The 23,826-nt window shown below is 32.7% G+C and overlaps 4 protein-coding genes across 8 annotated transcripts in view; 2 read left to right on the top strand and 2 right to left on the bottom strand.

The window, feature by feature from the left end:
• The window catches only part of LOC136813906 (pyridoxal kinase-like), a 217,365-nt gene that overhangs the window by 146,229 nt on the left and 47,310 nt on the right, over nucleotides 1–23,826 (top strand). The gene's annotated exons all lie outside the window — the stretch shown is intronic.
• LOC136813903 (uncharacterized) lies at nucleotides 1,326–22,007 on the bottom strand. Of its 5 annotated transcripts, XM_067070402.1 has the most exons (17): nucleotides 21,093–22,007; nucleotides 20,551–20,583; nucleotides 19,978–20,095; nucleotides 19,598–19,763; nucleotides 19,002–19,194; nucleotides 18,540–18,599; nucleotides 18,331–18,384; nucleotides 8,769–8,813; nucleotides 8,047–8,136; nucleotides 7,772–7,813; nucleotides 7,542–7,616; nucleotides 6,347–6,430; nucleotides 5,230–5,268; nucleotides 4,661–5,012; nucleotides 2,689–3,751; nucleotides 1,596–2,261; nucleotides 1,326–1,405 (listed from the first exon to the last, which is right to left on the bottom strand). In XM_067070402.1, the coding sequence occupies exons 1-15, from the start codon at nucleotides 22,002–22,004 to the stop codon at nucleotides 3,159–3,161; spliced, it is 2,856 nt and encodes a 951-aa protein (XP_066926503.1). In that variant the 5' UTR covers nucleotides 22,005–22,007; the 3' UTR covers nucleotides 1,326–1,405; nucleotides 1,596–2,261; nucleotides 2,689–3,158. The 5 variants fall into 5 exon arrangements, with proteins under 5 accessions (XP_066926503.1, XP_066926505.1, XP_066926506.1 ...); XM_067070404.1 differs by lacking the exon at nucleotides 8,769–8,813; XM_067070405.1 differs by lacking the exon at nucleotides 18,331–18,384.
• Nucleotides 1,537–3,151, bottom strand: LOC136813963 (uncharacterized). The gene is made up of 2 exons (XM_067070478.1): nucleotides 2,689–3,151; nucleotides 1,537–2,261 (listed from the first exon to the last, which is right to left on the bottom strand). Exons 1-2 carry the CDS (start codon nucleotides 3,149–3,151, stop codon nucleotides 1,537–1,539), a joined length of 1,188 nt encoding a protein of 395 aa, XP_066926579.1.
• Nucleotides 8,944–15,817, top strand: LOC136813938 (dentin sialophosphoprotein-like). Its single transcript, XM_067070451.1, has 21 exons — nucleotides 8,944–9,012; nucleotides 9,283–9,336; nucleotides 9,604–9,657; nucleotides 9,928–9,981; nucleotides 10,249–10,302; nucleotides 10,572–10,625; nucleotides 10,893–10,946; nucleotides 11,217–11,270; nucleotides 11,538–11,591; nucleotides 11,862–11,915; nucleotides 12,183–12,236; nucleotides 12,507–12,560; nucleotides 12,828–12,881; nucleotides 13,153–13,206; nucleotides 13,468–13,521; nucleotides 13,793–13,846; nucleotides 14,114–14,167; nucleotides 14,438–14,491; nucleotides 14,759–14,812; nucleotides 15,404–15,457; nucleotides 15,728–15,817. Exons 1-21 carry the CDS (start codon nucleotides 8,944–8,946, stop codon nucleotides 15,800–15,802), a joined length of 1,170 nt encoding a protein of 389 aa, XP_066926552.1. The 3' UTR covers nucleotides 15,803–15,817.

The raw sequence follows: 23,826 nt of genomic DNA, 5'->3' as shown, positions 1-23,826 counted from the left end.
GATTTAAGCAATAGATGACCCCTCATTGGATCGGAAATCACCAAGAGAATCTTTTGGATAAATGACAAATTGATTTCAGTGAAGTGAAAAGTTTATTACCCTTTCGATGACGTCACTTAGGGCCAAAATGACGTCTCAAAACATGAAATATGCGGTTTTCCGAGTTTTGATCCCTTTTTTAGCAAACCTTAGCAATCTTTAAAGTTTAAAATTTTAAAATTTAAATTGACTACTAAAGATTTTGAACTGCTAAAATACTGTCCGAAATTCGTCCGAAATCCAAAAGAATCGTCCGACACTACAAAAGTTCATGATTTAATGTGACCATCTAGCCATTAAAAATCCCAGAGTTGGTTTTATTGAGAGCAACCATATTTTGTCGTCCTCGAATGTTGAAGAGAAGCTTAAAAAAATCTGTTCCTGAGGAACGAGTGAGGAACGTTGCAAAATAACGTCACAAAAAGTCCATTCCTGAGGAATGAATGAGGAACAAGCGAGGAACGTTAAAATGAAGCTTTAAAATGCCCATTTCTGAGGAATAGTGAGGAACGAGTGAGGAACATTATATCGTTCCTGAGGAATAGTGTGGAATGGAGATGTCCGGGAGGAATGATGTTTGGGTTAGTAGTGTTCTCTTTTACTTTTGGGATTTCTGGGATAAAGCGGCATATTAAGGGCTCTGACTATAGTGAAATTTTCAAATAACCATGCCCAAAACATCAATTTCTGCATAATATAACCATCAAAACTATGACATGTTATACATTTTCTGTTAGACCAACTATTCCAGATTCTGAAAATTTAAAAATTTCAATGAAAAAAATTAACGAAGAAGAAAATGAAGACTTTTGCGAAGAACAATATTTCAACTTTGGAGAGCTTTTCAAATAGTTCAATTCATTGTGGACAATTAAAAAAAAATCGAAAGAAAAAGGTTAATTACCCATTGAAACTTGGCATTTTTGTGAAAGAGGGTATTATGACATTTTATTAACATCTTTTTAAAGTTCATAACGTCACTTTTGTAATTAAATTCTTAATTACTCTTGATAGAATAAATTAACAAACAATTTGTAAAAGTAGTTATTTGTTAAAAGTGTCAGGGAACCTGAAACTAATTTTTATTGTTAAATCACATAACTGACTTTCTGACTATGGTCAGAGCCCTTAAGCAATAGAGCAGATTTAGTAAATAGGTAAAAGTAGGAGTATAACCATTAAAAAATTACCGTGGCTAATCTCAGAAGTAAAATCAAATGTGTGCTAACAAAATTTAGGTGTTTGGATCTCTATTAAGAGCCCTAACTTTGTCTTGAATTGACTGAGGGACCGTCATTCCGTGCTTCGGCCTTTTCAACTGAGACTGAGGGACCGTCATTCCGTGCTTCGACTTTCCGTTTTTTACCTGCATAAAAAACAAGCATTTTCATTTCTTCAATCTATAAAAATTAAATCAAAAACTTTCTCAATCTTTTACATTGTTTTATTGCGTTTTTACGACGATGAAATGTTCTTCTAATACGTATCAAAGAACTTTTACTTTTTATAAAGTTCTACGCTGATAATTCGAATAGAAGTTGAAACATCTACAATACCTCTCTTTTGCTTGATCCGGGTTTCTTTAGGTTCTTCTGAATCATGTTCTGTTCCTAGGTCATCTATGCGCATATTCTTTAAATTGTCTCCTCTATCAACTGCATACAACACTTTGGCTACCTTTGTTAATTCCAAGGTGGCATCTTCCTTGCGGTACCAGTTCAAATGGATGTCTTTAGTATGCCCCATATGATTAGTAATCCATGTTAATTCAGCGTCATTCATATCGAGGAGTTGCAACAGAGTAGACAAATACTTTCTTGTTCTGCTAGGAGTAAGCAGTTTTGGTTTATTCAACCCTTCAATCTTTTTGGCAATTCCTTGCAAGGCATCCCATCCACGTACGTACATCTCTCCTCTTGGAAACAAATATGAATTTTTTTCAGTGATACCTGCAAACGCTCGTCGTTTTTCTAGTGCTTTGATTGCTTCAACTGCATCAGGTGTAAAAAGTATTGGAACTAAATTTCCAACCGATGATTTTCTCTTCTTCTTCCCTTCTACGTAACAAATGGAGAGACGCTCTGCGATCTTCTTTTCTACGTCATCCAGATCTTGAAAATCTTTCCTTCTTTTCCATCGATTGTCAAGCACCCCTTTCCAATGTGTCAATTTCATTCTGGCCACCTCCCCACCGCGTCTTGCATTGAAACTCATGACTCGTGCTATGAAAAAATTGGCAAAAAAATAAATACTGTACATACCGTTATAAAACTGCCTGAAATAGAAAATTAACTACTTTTTCACAAAATCTGGTTAACCGTTCACCTCTTTGATTATCGTTTCAGAAAACAGTCAGAATAATTTCAAGGTATTTTTAGTTTTCATAATGTAGCGAATTCTTTCAATCTCTTTCAAGTCAAGGTTTTGATTGCCGACTGCCGACATATCGTCGATTCGACACGACAAAAAACTGACAGTCTAAAGAACCCTACGAATACCAATTTTTATTACAAAGAAAAAGATTTTATGATCATATCGTTATATCACAAGAGGTTATGATAACAATGATATAACGAAGGTCGGCGATGACGAGGATAACCTGTCAAAAACAGAATGTGTATTGAGAAATCTAACTTGATATACACCCACCAAGTGTGATGTTTAAGAGATCTTTGTAATCAGACCATGTAAATTTGTCGGTTTTCTCTAGTTTGGTAAGGCGTTGCATTTCTGACACCAAATGAAGACGTAACTTCTTGACATCATCTTCATCGGGCAATTCCTCTGGAACATTCGCCTTTTTTGCGTTGTGAGTTGAAACCGCGTTGCCTGCATGGATTGACCAATCATCTTTGTAAAGCTCCGTAAATGACCGGCACTTCTCTAGTGTTATCTTGCACAAGCTTTTGTGCGCCAGTCCTCGAACAATAACACAAAGGTTGGATAGACAGTAACCAATTTTCCGAAAAACTAAGGGTCTTTCAATGTCTCTAGGACCTTTAAATGACGTCATCGTTTTTGCAGCTTTCAATACATCATCATAATGTTCCGGCATCACCAAATCGGTTGCTTTTCCATTGGCGTTTTTGGAAGAAATTTTGCGAAATTCCATGATTAATTCAGCAAGCAATCGTAGGCTGTATCTCACGTCTGAATAACTTTCTTGTGTTTTGGCTTGAATATGCGTTGCCGCATATAGCATTCAAAGTATCATCATTCTTGATGACGAGATATTTCTCGTCACGCCTCATTTTTAGAAGAATCCTTTGATGAACCTCAGGATATTTTGCATTGTTCGTAGCTAATAAGGCTCTACTTGCTGACAACTGACGAGGCGTCTCTTTAACTTCTTTCGTCGCACATGGACAGGAGCTTTTGACGTGTTTGGCAATTTTGCGGCCCTTGAAATAACCAAGGCATGCAGTGCATGGTAGCCGATCTGCTTGGTCGTTGTCTTCTTTGACTGATCTTACAACCAGTAAACGTTTTGAATCATTCTTTTGTTCATCTAGATTATTGAATTTGAAATCACCTGATCTTATCAATTCTTTCCAACGAATTTTTGTCAATTGACTTTCTGGATTCAACGCAAGTAATGCTTTAACTTGGTCTTCCGTTTTATGATTTCTTGTTATATGTCGTCGTGGAGTAAATACTAGCTCTCCACAGAAGAAGCAGCAATGCCTTTTATGGCCATCATTGGATCTTTGCGCTAAAATAAACAGACAATTCAATTTAGCACAAAGGCAATTGATTGAGGTTTAAAGCAATCTAATATCAGTCCGTCAAGCAGCTGTCTTCTATTCATCTTAATTACACATTTTTATTTACAAACATAACACCTATAAGCATGACAAGTGTTGGAATCTGGCCTGAAAACAATAGATCTCTATGCATACGTCCAAGCTCAGTAAAAATTATCCCATGCTTTAAGGGAGAATGCGCGGCTTAATTTTTGTTATCGTCCACCTCTAAGCACAACGCACTGTCGGATATTTTTAGATATCCGAGAGCAAAATATCTCTTCTGTAGTAAGTATGAAGAAAAATGTTTCAGCGCGAAAAATCGGATATCTAAATTATTCACTCTCGCTTGACGATATTCGACTCAGCTTCGCTTCGTCGAATATCATCAAGCTCGACTGAATAATTTTCGATTTCCGATTTATCTTGACGAATATCTACTTATTATAGGATACGGAACAGTTTATATTCAAATATGAAAATTATTTCTGAATACCGTTTCCAAAAGAACTCGGCTTTGAAACTTAGAAATTTTTGTAAGGGAAAACCATGGATTTATCAGAGAATCTTAATGCCAAATTTCAAGTTGGATTTGATTCCACCATAGAAAATGTCAAAAACTGGCTTCCGTTTTCTTAACAACAAGTTTTATTCTTATATAATTACAACACGAGATGGATAGAAGACAGCTGCTTGACACGCGCCTCCAATTATGACGTCGTTTTTAACCAATCAAAATTCTCTCTTTTTTGAATGTCGACAAACCAAACGTTGGTTACGTTTGTTATGGTAGTTTAAAACATGGCTTTAAAGGCTCAACATCTCCCTTTAAGAAAGAAAAAAGTGTATAGTAGGGAAATAATAAATATAATACTTACCTAATAGCTCTCCAACGGATAGTTCTTTAGAGTTCTGTTTTTCATTTGCTTCAGCACTTTGATCCTCCGATTCACTGTTTTCATTATCTGGAATATCACTTTCATCATCTGTAAAATTGTTATTGACATCATCGACTTCTTTCAGGCTATTATTTGTCACTTGAGCTATATCTGGAGAGTTGGCATGCATGTCAGGGAGCGGTGTTTCAGTTTGTGACCCGATTATGGATTCTACAATATTGCTAAGGCGCTTGTGGTGCTCTTCTTCTGCTTCGCTGTCACTACTGAATTCCGAGTCACTGTTCTCAACGTCACTCGGTATGAAATCTTCATCCTTTACAACATCATCAATCTACAACGAAGTTAACGCAAATTAATTCTCAGATCATACTTTTCAAACCACATATAACGTTATCTATTTTACAGACGAAAGCAATGAAACTATAACTGTCATGGAATTCACCCCTACCTTTCTATACAGAAACAATTACAGCCATGCTAAAGCATAAATGCTACAATAACTTGAAAAAATGAATTCAAAACCACTTGGAATAATCGGTAAGACTTACCTCATCTTCACATGAATCATAGACATCATCTAACCTATTCTAAAATATAAAACGGGAATCCATATGTGATAGTTTGTAAAAACGAAAAACTTATTACGAAAGAAAAGTGTGTAAAATTATCACCGAGGAAAAATACTTCGGTAGTTAAATTTGCAGACTGCATCCATAAAGTTCACGAACTGTATTACTTCGAATAAACGCCCGAGAAGTTTCTTTAATTTCTTCATTTTTAGGAGGGGCGTTTATTCGAGGGGGTGTTTAAAGGAAGGGAGCGACAAAGTCTAGTGTTAATATGTAGAGCAAATAACTACCTTTTGGAGCTCTTTACCTAGAATTTTAGTTTGAATTTCTTTGGTTGAAGACTAAAATTGTATCAAAACTGTACTGATTACACTCTTTTTTATTATAAGCATAACGTTTATAAGCATACTTAGGCTCAAATTCGCCAAAAAATAAGCATAATGCTAAGCATACCTCCAAGCTGAAATGCAAAAAAAAATCTTGCAGCTTTTCTAAAACGTTGACCTTTTTAGGGTTACTTTTAAAGCTGTATGAGCTTTCTTAGACCAAAGATTTTCACCTGCGGCGCCAAATTACAAAGAAAACTTTCATTCTTTCAACCGAATCAATGTTCGGACTTTAAAATTCAAAATTTTCATTAAGTTAAAGAAAATCAGCAACTCGAAGTCTAAGCATACAAATACGCATAAATTAAGGCTGAAAATGAGATTTTGCTAAGCATATTGAGCCAAAGCATAAGAGAGTGTATAACAAACGGACCTTGTCTTCTTTTAAACTCAATCAATACTTCGATCAAAGTCGCAAGTTTCAAATAAGCACCCCTTCCCTAAAGGGGACGTTCATTGGAAGGTAGCGTTTATTTCAGGGGGCGTTCATCAAATAATTTTCCTCTTAGAAGGGACGTTTAAAATAAGGAGTGCGTTTATGCGAAGTAATACGGTACATATAGATTAGTGAATATTATTTTAAAAATGAAAATACTTAAAACATGAAACATGATGAATGTGTTCCAAATTTATTTCCACGAGCTGAAACCGTGAGATTTAACTGGATATAGCCAGTTTAAAATGTAAAACTCACATTCTTGAAAACTCACCGAAACACAGAGGGAAGATTCAAGACCACTATCGTCTTCAATTTGTTCATCCGCTGAATCAGGAGCTAATATTTCGACTTCAACCTAGAATGAAAATCAGTTTTTGCAATCATCATTTCTTTTCAAAACAACCCCAGAATCCACACGAATATACAACTGTCTGAGTCTGTCACAACACAACAGCAGCCGAATGGCTAATAATTTTGTGGATAGTAATTGTAGGACAAATTGGATAGTAAGTAGTATTGATTGTATAAAAGCAGGCACGATTTATGTGGTAATCTTTTAATAAACAAAAAAGGATTCTTTTCTTCTGTATCTTATGGGAAAAGACCTAATGTGAAATAACTTAAAGGAAATGATTTGCATGAAGTTCCGATACATGATTGACAACTACTAATTTCTCTGTGTCATCATTCGATCGGCGCGGCAAACATTACGTCATTTTACTGGCTTTCCTCACGGCTGATTACTGCATTAGGGAGCGCGGCAGGCTGCTCATCTAAGGGCTACCGGTTCAAATCCCATCAATTTCCCACATTTTATTCTTATCATCTTTTCAGTTTTTTGTACATTAGAAAGTCAAAAGTATTGAAATATATTTTGAATTTTAATCATTGGAATTCGCCATAAAACACACTTTTCGAGCAGATTGACTGTAAGGCACTCACCACGAAGTTCTGAGCTGACAACCATACCATAAACATATCCTGTTGGAACAACTCAATTTAGGGAAAGACAGAACAGTCGTAACAGAATGAGGCTCTAAGCATGTTTATAGCCTAGTAGCGACTAACTTCCACTAGATTTAGATGAATGTTCAAGGATATTTCATATTCACCCAGGCGTTCCCCCGTCCAAGTACTATCCCAACGAAATGATGCTTTCTTTTTTGGAGACTCTGCCGAATGAAGTAAAAACATAAGCTCGATTCGGGTCTATAAATTTGAGATGAGGTGAATCTCTGTGGAACTGACGGAATACTGATGTTGCATTTTTTCTCATAATTTACGACTATTGAAATTCGGGAAAATTTAAGTTTTTATAACAAATCATTTCCTTTCAGATAATTTTTTTCAAGGTTTTGAGTGTCAATTAAATTACACGTAACACTAAGAATCCCCAAATTGGCGAAATTTGATTCCGTGAATATTTTTTTCTCGCAAAAATGTATTCTTTAAAGGTAAATAAATACCTGCTTTCTTTTCCGAAATGAATATCCTTTACTTTTGTCCTCAAGTTCGGCTGATTGGTTTGCTTTAGAGGAGAACTAAATTAAATGAAAGGAAGAGCTAAACGAATAAAATAAAATATAATAAATTCAATTTCAATATCAGATCAATGTTTAAAATCAGTTGATCCAAATCGTTTTTCTTTTCTACAATGAGGAATATTCAAAGATAATTCAGAAATTAGAAAATTTACCATGCATTCAGGACTTTCCGGTCTTGGTTCCATGCCAAACACCTATAAATAAGATACAATTCATAATGTAATATACGGCGAAGGAAAAAGTCTTTAAAGCAAAGCTTCAAGATGGATGTGAGACGATTCCATAAGTTAAAAAAGTTGAGGTAGAAATGCCATTGGCCCATCAAATGGTGAATTAAGAGTTTAAAGGAGTTTATTATTATTACTATTATACTTTGTAATACTTGGAAAACAGATAAAAATATAACAAACGAATAGTAATTTCTTACCTTGGAATTCATTTTAAAATCGATATCCTTTTCATCCAACAAACTACTTTCCGCCAGACGAGCATTTTCATCGAAGAATTCATCATATTCCTATGAATTTGAAAATGGTTTAGGCAAATTACCTAGAAATGTTCCTGTAATTCCGGTTCTTTGTTAGTTCCCCTAATTACGAAACAGTCTTTGTTGAAGAGACCATTGAATGGTTAAAAAGCAAAGAAATTGATAATGCGGTCCCAATACAGAAGCTCATTATTGCGAGATTTCACTATGATCAGCATCTTTATTGGGTCCAAATCAGTGAAAGGAAAAGAAATAAAATCCTTTCCAATATTTTTGGCCCATTTTTTACTCGCAAAAAATAATATAAGCCACATTACATTATCGGGTCCAAGGTCCAAGCCAAGGTCCAAATAAATTGACACAAAAGTTATAAACCATTAAATTTTCAGTATTTTGCCAAGATGAATCACTGTTTGTTTTCACATTTTCCACACTCTATATATCAACAAAAAATATTATATATTTCACATTATGGCTGAAAGAAACAAAACCCATTCAAATATCTTGATTCGTGATTTTCTCTTTTAAGTAATATTAATCACTTCTAAACAATGATGTAATTATTAGTATCATAGCCATAACCCAAATCTATAAAACAGTATTCCTAGATCGAGTGAAACCTTTATTGGGACCAATAAATTGATATGAAAATAAAATATTACCTTTTTACAATTTGGATCACTTTTTGTTTTCGCTTCTTCGCCACTCTGAATATATGAGAAAAAAAACTTATTTAATAGACTAAAAGTAAAGGAAATACGTTTTGTCTCTTTCCTTTCTATTTTTATTAGTAATTTTTTTTCCATTACACACAGATTGTAACCTTTTATTACTTTTATGTTAAATATTCAAAGTGACGAAAGATTGAAGACCGAAAGTAGTTCATCTGTTGAAAGAAATGAAAAGGTATTAGTTTGATCTTTTTGTCTCAACAATTAATCTGGTCCCAATAAAGATATCCTGGTCGTTATTTGATCACTATTCATCGTAAAATAAGTCTCATTGATTCGCCCATGGCAAATGGATGTGGTCCCAATAATGACATTGTTTATTCTCATTCCGTAAAGAAAAGAACAGTGCTTTGTCTCTTTACTTTCTTTTTGTATGAGTAACCTTTTTCCTTTCACAGAGATTGAAAAATGATTATTTATTAAAATATTTTTCTAAAATATTCAGGTTGACGAAGGTGTGAATAGGGAAAGTGATTCATCTCGTCAAAGGACTGAAATGGTAATAGTTTGTGCTTTTCGTCTAGATTAATTTGGTCCCAATAAAGATATTCTTTGAATGATTGATTAATTTTCGTCATGTAACGGATCTCCTTGGTCAGTCTATGACGAAAGTTTGTGGTCCTAATAATGGCACTTTGTTATGAGTAGATAATGGACTAAAAGTAAAGGAAATGCGTTTTGTCTCTTTCCTTTCTATTTTTATTAGTAATTTTTTTCCATTACACACAGATTGTAACCTTTTATTACTTTTATGTTAAATATTCAGAGTGACGAAAGATTGAAGACCGAAAGTAGTTCATCTGTTGAAAGAAATGAAAAGGTATTAGTTTGTTATTTTTGTCTCAACAGTTAATCTGGTCCCAATAAAGATATCCTGGTCGTTATTTGATCACTATTCATCGTAAAATAAGTCTCATTGATTCGCCCATGGCAAATGGATGTGGTCCCAATAATGACATTGTTTATTCTCATTCCGTAAAGAAAAGAACAGTGCTTTGTCTCTTTACTTTCTTTTTGTATGAGTAACCTTTTTCCTTTCACAGAGATTGAAAAATGATTATTTATTAAAATATTTTTCTAAAATATTCAGGTTGACGAAGGTGTGAATAGGGAAATTGATTCATCTCGTCAAAGGACTGAAATGGTAATAGTTTGTGCTTTTCGTCTAGATTAATTTGGTCCCAATAAAGATATTCTTTGAATGATTGATTAATTTTCGTCATGTAACGGATCTCCTTGGTCAGTCTATGACGAAAGTTTGTGGTCCTAATAATGGCACTTTGTTATGAGTAGATAATGGACTAAAAGTAAAGGAAATGCGTTTTGTCTCTTTCCTTTCTATTTTTATTAGTAATTTTTTTCCATTACACACAGATTGTAACCTTTTATTACTTTTATGTTAAATATTCAGAGTGACGAAAGATTGAAGACCGAAAGTAGTTCATCTGTTGAAAGAAATGAAAAGGTATTAGTTTGTTATTTTTGTCTCAACAGTTAATCTGGTCCCAATAAAGATATCCTGGTCGTTATTTGATCACTATTCATCGTAAAATAAGTCTCATTGATTCGCCCATGGCAAAAGGTTGTGGTCCCAATAATGACATTGTTTATTCTCATTCCGTAAAGAAAAGAACAGTGCTTTGTCTCTTTACTTTCTTTTTGTATGAGTAACCTTTTTCCTTTCACAGAGATTGAAAATAATTATTTATTAAAATATTTTTCTAAAATATTCAGGTTGACGAAGGTGTGAATAGGGAAAGTGATTCATCTCGTCAAAGGACTGAAATGGTAATAGTTTGTGCTTTTCGTCTAGATTAATTTGGTCCCAATAAAGATATTCTTTGAATGATTGATTAATTTTCGTCATGTAACGGATCTCCTTGGTCAGTCTATGACGAAAGTTTTTGGTCCTAATAATGGCACTTTGTTATGAGTAGATAATGGACTAAAAGTAAAGGAAATGCGTTTTGTCTCTTTCCTTTCTATTTTTATTAGTATTTTTTTTCCATTACACACAGATTGTAACCTTTTATTACTTTTATGTTAAATATTCAGAGTGACGAAAGATTGAAGACCGAAAGTAGTTCATCTGTTGAAAGAAATGAAAAGGTATTAGTTTGTTATTTTTGTCTCAACAATTAATCTGGTCCCAATAAAGATATCCTGGTCGTTATTTGATCACTATTCATCGTAAAATAAGTCTCATTGATTCGCCCATGGCAAATGGATGTGGTCCCAATAATGACATTGTTTATTCTCATTCCGTAAAGAAAAGAACAGTGCTTTGTCTCTTTACTTTCTTTTTGTATGAGTAACCTTTTTCCTTTCACAGAGATTGAAAAATGATTATTTATTAAAATATTTTTCTAAAATATTCAGGTTGACGAAGGTGTGAATAGGGAAAGTGATTCATCTCGTCAAAGGACTGAAATGGTAATAGTTTGTGCTTTTCGTCTAGATTAATTTGGTCCCAATAAAGATATTCTTTGAATGATTGATTAATTTTCGTCATGTAACGGATCTCCTTGGTCAGTCTATGACGAAAGTTTGTGGTCCTAATAATGGCACTTTGTTATGAGTAGATAATGGACTAAAAGTAAAGGAAATGCGTTTTGTCTCTTTCCTTTCTATTTTTATTAGTAATTTTTTTCCATTACACACAGATTGTAACCTTTTATTACTTTTATGTTAAATATTCAGAGTGACGAAAGATTGAAGACCGAAAGTAGTTCATCTGTTGAAAGAAATGAAAAGGTATTAGTTTGTTATTTTTGTCTCAACAGTTAATCTGGTCCCAATAAAGATATCCTGGTCGTTATTTGATCACTATTCATCGTAAAATAAGTCTCATTGATTCGCCCATGGCAAAAGGTTGTGGTCCCAATAATGACATTGTTTATTCTCATTCCGTAAAGAAAAGAACAGTGCTTTGTCTCTTTACTTTCTTTTTGTATGAGTAACCTTTTTCCTTTCACAGAGATTGAGAAATAATTATTTATTAAAATATTTTTCTAAAATATTCAGGTTGACGAAGGTGTGAATAGGGAAAGTGATTCATCTCGTCAAAGGACTGAAATGGTAATAGTTTGTGCTTTTCGTCTAGATTAATTTGGTCCCAATAAAGATATTCTTTGAATGATTGATTAATTTTCGTCATGTAACGGATCTCCTTGGTCAGTCTATGACGAAAGTTTGTGGTCCTAATAATGGCACTTTGTTATGAGTAGATAATGGACTAAAAGTAAAGGAAATGCGTTTTGTCTCTTTCCTTTCTATTTTTATTAGTAATTTTTTTCCATTACACACAGATTGTAACCTTTTATTACTTTTATGTTAAATATTCAGAGTGACGAAAGATTGAAGACCGAAAGTAGTTCATCTGTTGAAAGAAATGAAAAGGTATTAGTTTGTTCTTTTTGTCTCAACAATTAATTTGGTCCCAATAAAGATATCCTGGTCGTTATTTGATCACTATTCATCGTAAAATAAGTCTCATTGATTCGCCCATGGCAAAAGGTTGTGGTCCCAATAATGACATTGTTTATTCTCATTCCGTAAAGAAAAGAACAGTGCTTTGTCTCTTTACTTTCTTTTTGTATGAGTAACCTTTTTCCTTTCACAGAGATTGAGAAATAATTATTTATTAAAATATTTTTCTAAAATATTCAGGTTGACGAAGGTGTGAATAGGGAAAGTGATTCATCTCGTCAAAGGACTGAAATGGTAATAGTTTGTGCTTTTCGTCTAGATTAATTTGGTCCCAATAAAGATATTCTTTGAATGATTGATTAATTTTCGTCATGTAACGGATCTCCTTGGTCAGTCTATGACGAAAGTTTGTGGTCCTAATAATGGCACTTTGTTATGAGTAGATAATGGACTAAAAGTAAAGGAAATGCGTTTTGTCTCTTTCCTTTCTATTTTTATTAGTAATTTTTTTCCATTACACACAGATTGTAACCTTTTATTACTTTTATGTTAAATATTCAGAGTGACGAAAGATTGAAGACCGAAAGTAGTTCATCTGTTGAAAGAAATGAAAAGGTATTAGTTTGTTCTTTTTGTCTCAACAATTAATTTGGTCCCAATAAAGATATCCTGGTCGTTATTTGATCACTATTCATCGTGAAATAAGTCTCATTGATTCGCCCATGGCAAAAGGTTGTGGTCCCAATAATGACATTGTTTATTCTCATTCCGTAAAAGAAAAGAACAGTGCTTTGTCTCTTTACTTTCTTTTTCTATGAGTAACCTTTTTCCTTTCACAGAGATTGAGAAATAATTATTTATTAAAATATTTTTCTAAAATATTCAGGTTGACGAAGGTGTGAATAGGGAAAGTGATTCATCTCGTCAAAGGACTGAAATGGTAATAGTTTGTGCTTTTCGTCTAGATTAATTTGGTCCCAATAAAGATATTCTTTGAATGATTGATTAATTTTCGTCATGTAACGGATCTCCTTGGTCAGTCTATGACGAAAGTTTGTGGTCCTAATAATGGCACTTTGTTATGATATGGACTAAAAGTAAAGGAAATGCGTTTTGTCTCTTTCCTTTCTATTTTTATTAGTAATTTTTTTCCATTACACACAGATTGTAACCTTTTATTACTTTTATGTTAAATATTCAGAGTGACGAAAGATTGAAGACCGAAAGTAGTTCATCTGTTGAAAGAAATGAAAAGGTATTAGTTTGTTCTTTTTGTCTCAACAATTAATTTGGTCCCAATAAAGATATCCTGGTCGTTATTTGATCACTATTCATCGTGAAATAAGTCTCATTGATTCGCCCATGGCAAAAGGTTGTGGTCCCAATAATGACATTGTTTATTCTCATTCCGTAAAAGAAAAGAACAGTGCTTTGTCTCTTTACTTTCTTTTTCTATGAGTAACCTTTTTCCTTTCACAGAGATTGAGAAATAATTATTTATTAAAATATTTTTCTAAAATATTCAGGTTGACGAAGGTGTGAATAGGGAAAGTGATTCATCTCGTCAAAGGACTGAAATGGTAATAGTTTGTGCTTTTCGTCTAGATTAATTTGGTCCCAATAAAGATATTCTTTAAATGATTGATTAATTTTCGTCATGTAACGGATCTGCTTGATCAGTCTATGACGAAAGTTTGTGGTCCTAATAATGGCACTTTGTTATGAGTAGATAATTGGACTAAAAGTAAAGGAAATGCGTTTTGTCTCTTTCCTTTCTATTTTTTTAGTAATTTTTTTCCATTACACACAGATTGTAACCTTTTATTACTTTTATGTTAAATATTCAGAGTGACGAAAGATTGAAGACCGAAAGTAGTTCATCTGTTGAAAGAAATGAAAAGGTATTAGTTTGTTCTTTTTTCTCAACAATTAATTTGGTCCCAATAAAGATATCCTGGTCGTTATTTGATCACTATTCATCGTGAAATAAGTCTCATTGATTCGCCCATGGCAAAAGGTTGTGGTCCCAATAATGACATTGTTTATTCTCATTCCGTAAAAGAAATGAACAGTGCTTTGTCTCTTTACTTTCTTTTTCTATGAGTAACCTTTTTCCTTTCACAGAGATTGAGAAATAATTATTTATTAAAATATTTTTCTAAAATATTCAGGTTGACGAAGGTGTGAATAGGGAAAGTGATTCATCTCGTCAAAGGACTGAAATGGTAATAGTTTGTGCTTTTCGTCTAGATTAATTTGGTCCCAATAAAGATATTCTTTGAATGATTGATTAATTTTCGTCATGTAACGGATCTCCTTGGTCAGTCTATGACGAAAGTTTGTGGTCCTAATAATGGCACTTTGTTATGAGTAGATAATGGACTAAAAGTAAAGGAAATGCGTTTTGTCTCTTTCCTTTCTATTTTTATTAGTAATTTTTTTCCATTACACACAGATTGTAACCTTTTATTACTTTTATGTTAAATATTCAGAGTGACGAAGGATTGAAGACCGAAAGTAGTTCATCTGTTGAAAGAAATGAAAAGGTATTAGTTTGTTCTTTTGTCTCAACAATTAATCTAGTCCCAATAAAGATATCCTGGTCGTTATTTGATCACTATTCATCGCGAAGTAAGTCTCATTGATTCGCCCATGGCAAAAGGTTGTGGTCCCAATAATGACATTGTTTATTCTCATTCCGTAAAAGAAATGAACAGTGCCTTGTCTCTTTACTTTCCTTTTCTATGAGTAACTATTTCCTTTCACAGAGATTGAGAAATAATTATTTATTAAAATATTTTTCTCAAATATTCAGGGTGACAAAGATGTGAATAAGAAAAGTGATTCATCTCGTCAAAGGACTGAAACGGTAATAGCTTGTGCTTTTCGTCTAGATTAATTTGGCCCCAATAAAGATATTCTTTGAATGATTGTTTAATTTTCGTCATGTAACGGAACTCCTTGGTCAGTCTATGACGAAAGTTTGTGGTCCTAATAATGGCACTTTGTTATGAGTAGATAATGGATTAAAAGTAAAGGAAATGCATTTTGTCTCTTTCCTTTCTATCTTTATTAGTAATTTTTTTTACATTATACACAGATTGTAATCTTTTATTACTTTTATGTTGAATATTCAGAGTGACGAAAGATTGAAGACCGAAAGTAGTTCATCTGTTGAAAGAAATGAAAAGGTATTAGTTTGTTCTTTTTGTCTCAACAATTAATTTGGTCCCAAAAAAGATATTCTTTGAATGATTGATTGATTTTCGCCATGTAACGGATCTCCTTGGTCAGTCTATTACGAAACTTTGTGGCCCTAATAACGGCACTTTGTTATGAGTAGATAATGGACTAAAAGTAAAGGAAATGTGTTTTGTGTCTTTCCTTTCTATTTTTGTTAGTAATTTTTTTCCATTACACACAGATTTTAAGCTTTTATTACTTTTTTGTTAAATATTCAGAGGTGCGAAGGAGAAAGTAATTCATCTGTTGAAAGAACTGAAAAGGTCATTGTTTGTTCTTTTCATCTCAATTAATTTGGTCCCAATAAAGATATTCTGATCTTTATTTGATTTCTATTGATCAGAAATGAATATCCTTGACAAATCCATGGCAAAGGGCTGTGGTCCCAATAAATGGCACTTTGTTATGAGTAGATAATGGACCCAAACTAAAGGAAAAGAAAGTTGTCTCCTTCCTTTCTATTTCTATCAATTATTTTTTGCCTTAAACACAGACTGTGTTCAAGTGTGACGAAGAAATGAAAACGACAAGAGGTTTAGCTTGCCAAAGAACTAAAAAGGTAATACATTTCGTCTCGATTGAATTGGTTGCAATAAAGATTGTTTTTAATTTTTAAGATTGCTAACGATTTAATAGATTTTTTTCAACTGTGAGCTGTGAGGTAAGTTAAATCCATGATATTTAAAATGCCACATGCTAGAAACTAATTAGACCATTACATGAAGCAAATTCATATAAATTAATTCTGTTTTTCACATAGATTAGATCGTGTTCAAAAAAGAATGACATAATTCAATTTTTTTAGTGATGATTTTAAAAAGCCTATAAAATGTGATATTTTGTGGCTACAGTTAAAAAGATTAATTCCCACGTCCCAAAATGACAAAAATTTCTTTTGCATTTGAAATGAAATTTCTAGTGATCTTCAGTGGCTAGTAATTAGCCTTTAAAGTGTGTGAAAGATTGTGGCTAATTTTTTGAGTGGCTAATTCTACCAACTAATTTCAAAAAGGTGTAGCAACTTCAATTTAAAAGATCAGTCACCCAAATTTTGCACAGGTTATATTGAGTAATAAAGTTTTGAGATTATGTGAAAAAATGAGGGCTATTGATCTAAAATGCACCCAGAGACAAAAGTATTGAATAAAAAAGTATAATTGTGGAATTTGAAATTTTTTTGCTTGAGATGATACATGGCTTATAAGCAGGTCCTAGGTCCCCCTAAGAATTTAAGTGCCCCCTAGGATTTAGGTGGCCCCTATTGGAAAAATATTCTAGGTGGCCCCTAAAAGTTCAAAAATCTGAAAAAGCTAAAAATTGAAATCGTAGATATACTTTTAGAAAAACTTTCTTTTTTGTCAAGTGTAATTAAATACAACAGTTTTAAAAATAGCTACTTAAAGGCAAACAAAAGAAAATAAAGTTTATCACTAAAGTTTTTTATGGAAAAAGGTTTGCGAGAGGTTCATTATGTAAAAAATTAGGTCCCCCTTAGCTCAGTAGGTGGCCCCTGGCCAAAGACTATTTGTAGGTACCAGTTGCCCTGAGACCTTTTAACACCCCCCCCCCTGCGAGCAGGGGGGGTGAAGCCATGTGATACTTATTGAATGGTTTTGTTTTCATTTTCTAAGGATACAGCATCAGAAATGTGAATTTAAGTGGCTAAATTCTCCTTGCAATTGTGATGTTTGACTTGAGAAAAACGTTTCAACAGGCATTTTACGTACTGACTTTATTCACCATGTAAAAAAGCTGTAGTTATGAAATTTTAGGATATTGTGCTAAATATGTGGCTAATTCCATAGAAACATTTTTTGTAATACTTCCTGTATGATTTTGTGTTAAAATGTGTGGTTATTTGCATACTTAGTAACTAGTAGTTTTTCTTCATTTTAAGCCTAATTTATAGATTTTTCCTGTCATTTATTGCCACAATTAATCACATATCAATTTTAAAGAAAGGCATGCAAGGTATCAAAAGAAAGCCAATGAAATTTTCAAAAGTTTCAACAAGGTTATTTTTTTCCCTCACGATGTGAAAAAATGTGGGTAGCCTTTTTAACAATCCGGAAATTTTAGTAAGTCTTTTTAGCCACGTAGAATCACAAGGCAACTATTAGTTGATACTTTTGAATTCAGAAAGTGAAAATTTGATCATCAAGCTATAGTCTCATACAATTCAGGTCTTTGGAACTCTTTTGTGAATGGGTGTGGCTACCATTTAAAATAAGGACCTTTTTTCAAAAAAGTGTGAATATTAGCCGCATGATTTCACAAATTAGTAAGTAAATACTTCAAATATGTTCTATTTTTTACTAATTTTTCAAGAACACCAGATTCATTATTTTCATCACTAGTATTTATTTGCTATATTGTTTTTTTAATTACTGAAAAAATATCAATACAGCGAGTTCGAGCCACAATTTTTCACATTTATCACTTGAAATTCTTTCACATAAGTATATCTTAGAAAAATTCAATCTGTGATCTTCAACTTTGAACCAGTTCCAAATGTGGATATTCAATATGTGCTTAATTGAGGCTATCTCAAAAAATGATAGAAAAAGGGTAATATTAGCCTCAAAACTACACATTTTGATAAAAAAGAAATTCCAGTGAATTCCTAGAGTCCTAATCCACAATCCTGTATTTTTCTCTCTCTCATGAAACATTAGCTAAGAAGTTACAAGACATTATCCAAAATCAACAAAAATTGCATTTTTCCAATGTGTCATTCTTTTTTGAACAGAATCTATTAATTAAAGAATGATTTTATACCATAATGGGCACTAAATTTACTGAGACAAAAGAAAACTATTACCTTTTCAGTCTTTTGACAAAATGAATCACTATTCTTTTTCGCTTCTTCGTCACTCTGAACAATTAAAAAAATGAATAATATAAAATATAATTAACATGAAGAAAAAGTTCCCATTCTCTACTCATAAAAAAGCCACACCCCTTTGTCATGGACATCGAGCGTCATTTCATGAATTGAAAATAATAATGAGATGAGAAGTTAAAAATTACCTTCCTGAATGCAGATAGCTGATCTTTTCTAAGCGGATCTCTGTACTTTTTGAATTCGTCCTTTAAAAAACAGTGCAATTAAATTCATTTCAGTCAATTTGCTTTTTAGTTCAGAGAAGGGTAGAATTTTTATCATTAATAAAGTTTTAGAAATAGCTAAATTTAAACATTAATTAGCGAATTAGGAAATAAAATACTCTTGCCCCTTATGCGACATCTTCCCGCTGCTTGATACGTCGAAAATTAAGCTCCCAGATCATTGTTATTCTCACCAGACACCCTGCAGTTTCTTTATGTGCCCGAATTTACTGTTCACTCCCTCCCTTCCCATTATATCATAATATTCATCTAAACGGGTCTTATTGTCATGCAAAATAGAAGTAATCAGAAAATACAACATTAGCAAAATACTACAAAAGCAGTCGAAGTGGCTTTTATTCATATGTCGTTTAGCATATATACCTTTCTTCTCCAAAATAAATTGGTGTCTGTGTAATCATAACGAAGTTCCTCTCCAATTGCAATGTGTTTAGCAGCAAAAATGCCGAGGTGTAACTTAGTAGACATTGGGTCAGCAATTACTTTTGTAAAACAGTTGAAGTTTTTTGAGTCGTTTACATATCGTCCCAACCTATCGGTATCTGTTGCGTCAATACTGTAGAAATAAAGATTTAAATGTTTTTAGGAGTAAAAGTTAAATACCATAGACTTGTCCTTCATACAAGACTTTCTTTATTCCCCTTTTGACCTATTTCTTAAAGGCTGTAATTTTTCAAATAAAAAATCTATTAAAACGTCTTTATACAGTGAATTAGACTTTACTAAGACAGTATATAATTTTGCTTCACAGTATGATTCAAGGTTTGTTTCAAAAGTTTTGGAAACATAGTTACCAAATGTTCTGAGATTGATTTTAATAAGAACGTAGTTTTAAAATTCAAAGTGGTTTTATGTTCGTCCTACGTATATTAAATTTATTGATATTAGACCCTCGTCATAGCGGTCGAAATCATTCAACTTGGTGAAGAAATACCAAAATAACTCTTGAAAATAGTTACCAATATTTATTGGATTTGTGCTCCACAAAATATATGAAACTGCGGTTCGGGTCTCCTTCTGAAGCGTTTAATCTTTTCAATCCTTCTTTGGGCGTGATTATTTCGCCTTCGTATGGCAAAATGAATTCCCCTTGAGATATGTTACATTTGGAGAACACACCATAACCTTTAAAATAGCAAAACATATTTTACAGACAAAACATACATGAGAAAAAGTTCCAGATGTTATGAAATGTGAAAATCAATTTAATGACCATTGAAAATATAATAGATTTCTAATGCGTTATATAAAAAAACTAATAACTAACTCTTAATAGAAGAAATAAAAATAGATAGATTTAAGTAAATATTTAGCAGATCACTTTCTTTGTTATAGTTACCTATTTGAGAATCGATCATTAACTTCTCAACATTGTCAGGGTCTTCACCCCTAGCTATAAAATCTAAGGCAAGTTTTGTTTGATCTTTAATTTGCAATCCTCTTTGTGGTCGATTATTCTAGATAAGGAAATTTTTTAGATATTTAAAATTTTTCTGTAGCCTGTCTGTGATTATTAAACATTGTTTCAAAAGATTGTGGACACTTTACGTTTAAAACGATTTTTTTTTCATTAAAAAGTTATACAGCGTTGGAAAGATAATTTTTAGTATAATATTTCAATTGGTTAAGTATTTTTCGAAAATAAAATTGAGAGGAAAACATGAAGAATATTTTTTAAGACATTATGTATTTTCAAGAATATTACATGTTTTTACGTTTGATTCTTTTTAGGGTTTTATAATCACTTTTCTTTTCTAAAGGACACATTCCTAATCTTTCACATACATGATTTTAAAAAATGTATAACACCCCTACCTCACATTGAACACAAGCATCTGGGTACTTTTGGAAAAATAAGTACTGCGAAAGGGTACAATTTGGTAATGATGATTGGTATCAAAAAGAAACTTACCTTTCTTAACAAAGTATCAAGACGCCCAACAATCTAAGGTTTAGAAAGAACATTCTTAAGTTTTTTAAACATTTTTCCTGTTTGGTAACATCTATATAACATTTTTGCAAATATTTATACCTATCTGATAATCCGTTCATTTCTATATCAAATTCAAATCATTTTTGAAAGAAAAATGGCAACAATTTTCGTTGATAGGCCCAAAATATGATGATTATGATGCAATTTTAAAAGAGAATATTCCATGATTCAATTCCGCTAGGTATTGACCCTACGTGGGACTCATTTATTTTTTTTTAATTGACCTTGAATGAGACTAAAATTCAAAAACTTTCTCAAAATTTCCTATTTTTTTCCTAAATCTTCCAAAAAGGTACCCTACGAGGGACTGATTTTACTATTTTGGTGTTTTTGCAACCCTACCCAGGACTCGTGAAGGTGAAAAAAGGTACCCTGACCCACGGGATTTGTTTCATGTTTTAAAACTGGTTAGACATAACTCTTGACATTAATAAGTTTTTAATGTATATAATTTAACAAACCTCTTCTAGGCAGGGTCTATTAATTTTTAAACTGCTCCATCCATCTTTGATGAGTTTGTGAACGGCATCTTTCATACCTTGCTCCTCATCTTTGTATAGGTCCAGCATGTCATCTATTGATGGCCTTTTTCCATCTTTTAAGGCTGACACAACCAAAGCATCGGACATAATTGGGATTATCGCTTTCCAAGGGGAACCTCCAACAGAAAGTATTGTGTAAAAGCTAATGCTGAATGCATAAGCATCACTTTCCTTTGATGGCAGTTCATTGTCGAGCAGCACTTCAGGGGCAACATAAGTCAAGGTTGTACCTTTCAATTTTGTCGTCGTCAATGATGACGATATCGTTTGCTTAATTTTAAAAACATCATCAAAGTCTGCAATTTTAACAACAATATTTTCCAAACTCCCTGTTACTAGGCAGTTATTAGGTTTAAAATCTTTATGAATAATGTTTTCCCCATGAAGATAGACTAAACCTTTTCCAGCCTGTTGGACAATTGCTAACCTTTCTTTTAAGTTGTAGTAGTCGTTTTCACAAAAAACTTCCATAAGCTCGGCAACATCGTGAACAATTTCACCCTCTACGTCTAACTCACACAGTTCAAATGCCAACCCAGATGGTCTTATTGAAAAGCCACGAAATCGACATACATTGATATGTTTCAATTTTCTCAAGTTGAAAGCGGTGTTAAGTACATTTTGCTTGGTCATGTTCATCTTGAAAATTTTTATAGCTGCGTCTTTTCTTCTAACCTTATGTTTGTAAACATTTGCGTAACTCCCCTTGCCAATCTTGTTTGAGAAATTGATAGGCAAATCTTTAATTTCGCAAAAACCGATTTGTTTTTCCAGCTCTGCTGTTTTAGTTTTAATTTTAAAATGAGCCATTATTCTAAAATAAAAAGACATACAGATAGAAAATTTAAGACTTTTGAAAAGAAGTTTTAAAACTTGGGAAAATTCCTAATTTTAGAATAAATTTAGATATTATTATGTATAGACACAGTCAAAAATTCAACATAGAATGTGGACATTTGCACTACCTGTCATTCAGTCATAATCAACTCAAGAAACACAAGCCTCTGTCTCTCAATCAAAACCCTAACTTTTTGGAGTGCCGATTTTTGACTTTAAGAACTCAGAACTCAGATTTCACTGGTGGATTTTATTAGAGAATTGAATGATATAAGCATTGTTGAGGTTAAAAATTTGTGGCTACTTTGAAATATTTAGCCTTGAAGTAGGGTTAACATTATGAGGTTCAGTGATTGTGAGGTTAACAGGTAATGCTCTTAAACTGGTCTAAATCATCTAAGCTTCAAAGGTTAATGTAAGAAAATAGATTACTGGGTTAGAACAAATAAAAGTCGGGCTATAAGATAGGCTAAGAAATATAAGGTTAATTTCAAAACTTAGGTTTGCTTTTTGAGGTTAATTTGTAAATAGGCACTTATTTTGGGGTTAACAAAAATGTTAACTCCAATTTCGATTCAATGATTAACACTATCACTAATTATTTATCCTTGAAAAAAATAATCTGTACGCCTAATACCTTTTCTTCACAGGACATACAGTTATAGGAGGTAGAAAAATGTTCATAGCGGTACTATTTGGATAAACTACCTTCCAAATCAGAGTTTAAATGATTAAAGAAGTAAAGTAAGCTCAGAAAAATGAAGTTAAAGCACTCTCTGCTATCAAATTAGCCTTCTGCTAAAGATTTTTGACAGCATACGTGTTAATTTAAGATTCTCAAATTAGATTTTTTTTTCTTAACACCAACTTAACCTCAAATTTTCTACCCTAAATATGGACTTAAGAGTTTGAATTTTCAATAAACTGGCCTTAGAAATAAGATTTAAATCTCATATCTTTGACCTTTTAAGAAAGTTTTTTTGGATATTTGGACATAAGCTCCGAATTCGGACCTGTCCTTGAAATTTCAACTCTTTAAGACAAAATTTCCAGGTTTTATGGTCAAAAATTATCAAATTTTGAATTTGTTTTCAAAAAAATTGAATTTTTCTTTGATTTGAGTTCGTCCCTGTCAGGGGGGTCGAGCAACTAGTACAAGACAGTATGCCTACTAACTGCTTTTTCGCAAAAAATCAGTAACACCACCACCCTTGTACACTTAGTACAGTTAGTACTGACTTTGGGGTCAAATTTACATACACCACCCTTGAAAATGCCTTTTTGACCAACATTACAACAATAAAATCAGGTAAAGCAATACCCAATATCTTCAATGTTTCAATTTCCATCTTTCAATAGGAGATAACAACATTTGAAATATTAATGGATGATGATGAAATATTATGGATGATCATATTTCTATGACAAGTGACAAATTCTTATAAAGATTTTCAAAAATAAAATTTTCAAAAACCTCATTTTTTTCGTAAAATACGATGTTTTTTTGAAAATTATTTCACAAAATTTTTGTTTTCACACAGTTAGTACAAAAATTTGACAATTTTTTAGCAAACCCTTTATTGCAGTTAGTACACCTAAATACCACGTGATTTCATCAAATTCAAATAGCACACCGTCACGGTACTAACCAGCATACTGTCTTGTACTAACTGCCTGACCCCCATGTCCCTGTAACAAACATCTGCTCTGGTATACACAAGAAGCAAGAAGATAGTGCTTCAATAATATCCAAATCCTGCTTCTTCTTAGTTTTCCTATAACTCAATTTATTGGATTATTTGGCGAAATAGGGCGA

The sequence above is a fragment of the Clytia hemisphaerica genome, unplaced genomic scaffold, assembly GCF_902728285.1.
Source record: "Clytia hemisphaerica strain Z4C2 unplaced genomic scaffold, Clytia hemisphaerica genome assembly, whole genome shotgun sequence".
NCBI lineage: Eukaryota > Metazoa > Cnidaria > Hydrozoa > Leptothecata > Clytiidae > Clytia > Clytia hemisphaerica.
Note: the sequence above shows the minus strand (reverse complement) of the source record. Positions and strands in the feature narration are given on the sequence as shown.

What these genes read in the sequence shown, in the direction of transcription:
- LOC136813963 (XM_067070478.1), bottom strand. Translation starts at nt 3,151, where the DNA reads ATGGAATTTCGCAAAATTTCTTCCAAAAACGCCAATGGAAAAGCAACC. An exon ending in TCTCTTAAACATCACACTTG is followed by an intron (nt 2,262 to 2,688) that starts GTGGGTGTATAT and finishes ATTTTTTCATAG; the next exon opens with CACGAGTCATGAGTTTCAAT.
- LOC136813938 (XM_067070451.1), top strand. Translation starts at nt 8,944, where the DNA reads ATGTTAAATATTCAAAGTGACGAAAGATTGAAGACCGAAAGTAGTTCA. An exon ending in CTGTTGAAAGAAATGAAAAG is followed by an intron (nt 11,592 to 11,861) that starts GTATTAGTTTGT and finishes TAAAATATTCAG; the next exon opens with GTTGACGAAGGTGTGAATAG. An exon ending in CTCGTCAAAGGACTGAAATG is followed by an intron (nt 13,847 to 14,113) that starts GTAATAGTTTGT and finishes TTAAATATTCAG; the next exon opens with AGTGACGAAAGATTGAAGAC.
- LOC136813903 (XM_067070402.1), bottom strand. Translation starts at nt 22,004, where the DNA reads ATGTCTTTTTATTTTAGAATAATGGCTCATTTTAAAATTAAAACTAAA. An exon ending in AATGATCGATTCTCAAATAG is followed by an intron (nt 19,764 to 19,977) that starts GTAACTATAACA and finishes GCTATTTTAAAG; the next exon opens with GTTATGGTGTGTTCTCCAAA. An exon ending in AATCTTCCCTCTGTGTTTCG is followed by an intron (nt 5,269 to 6,346) that starts GTGAGTTTTCAA and finishes TTTATATTTTAG; the next exon opens with AATAGGTTAGATGATGTCTA.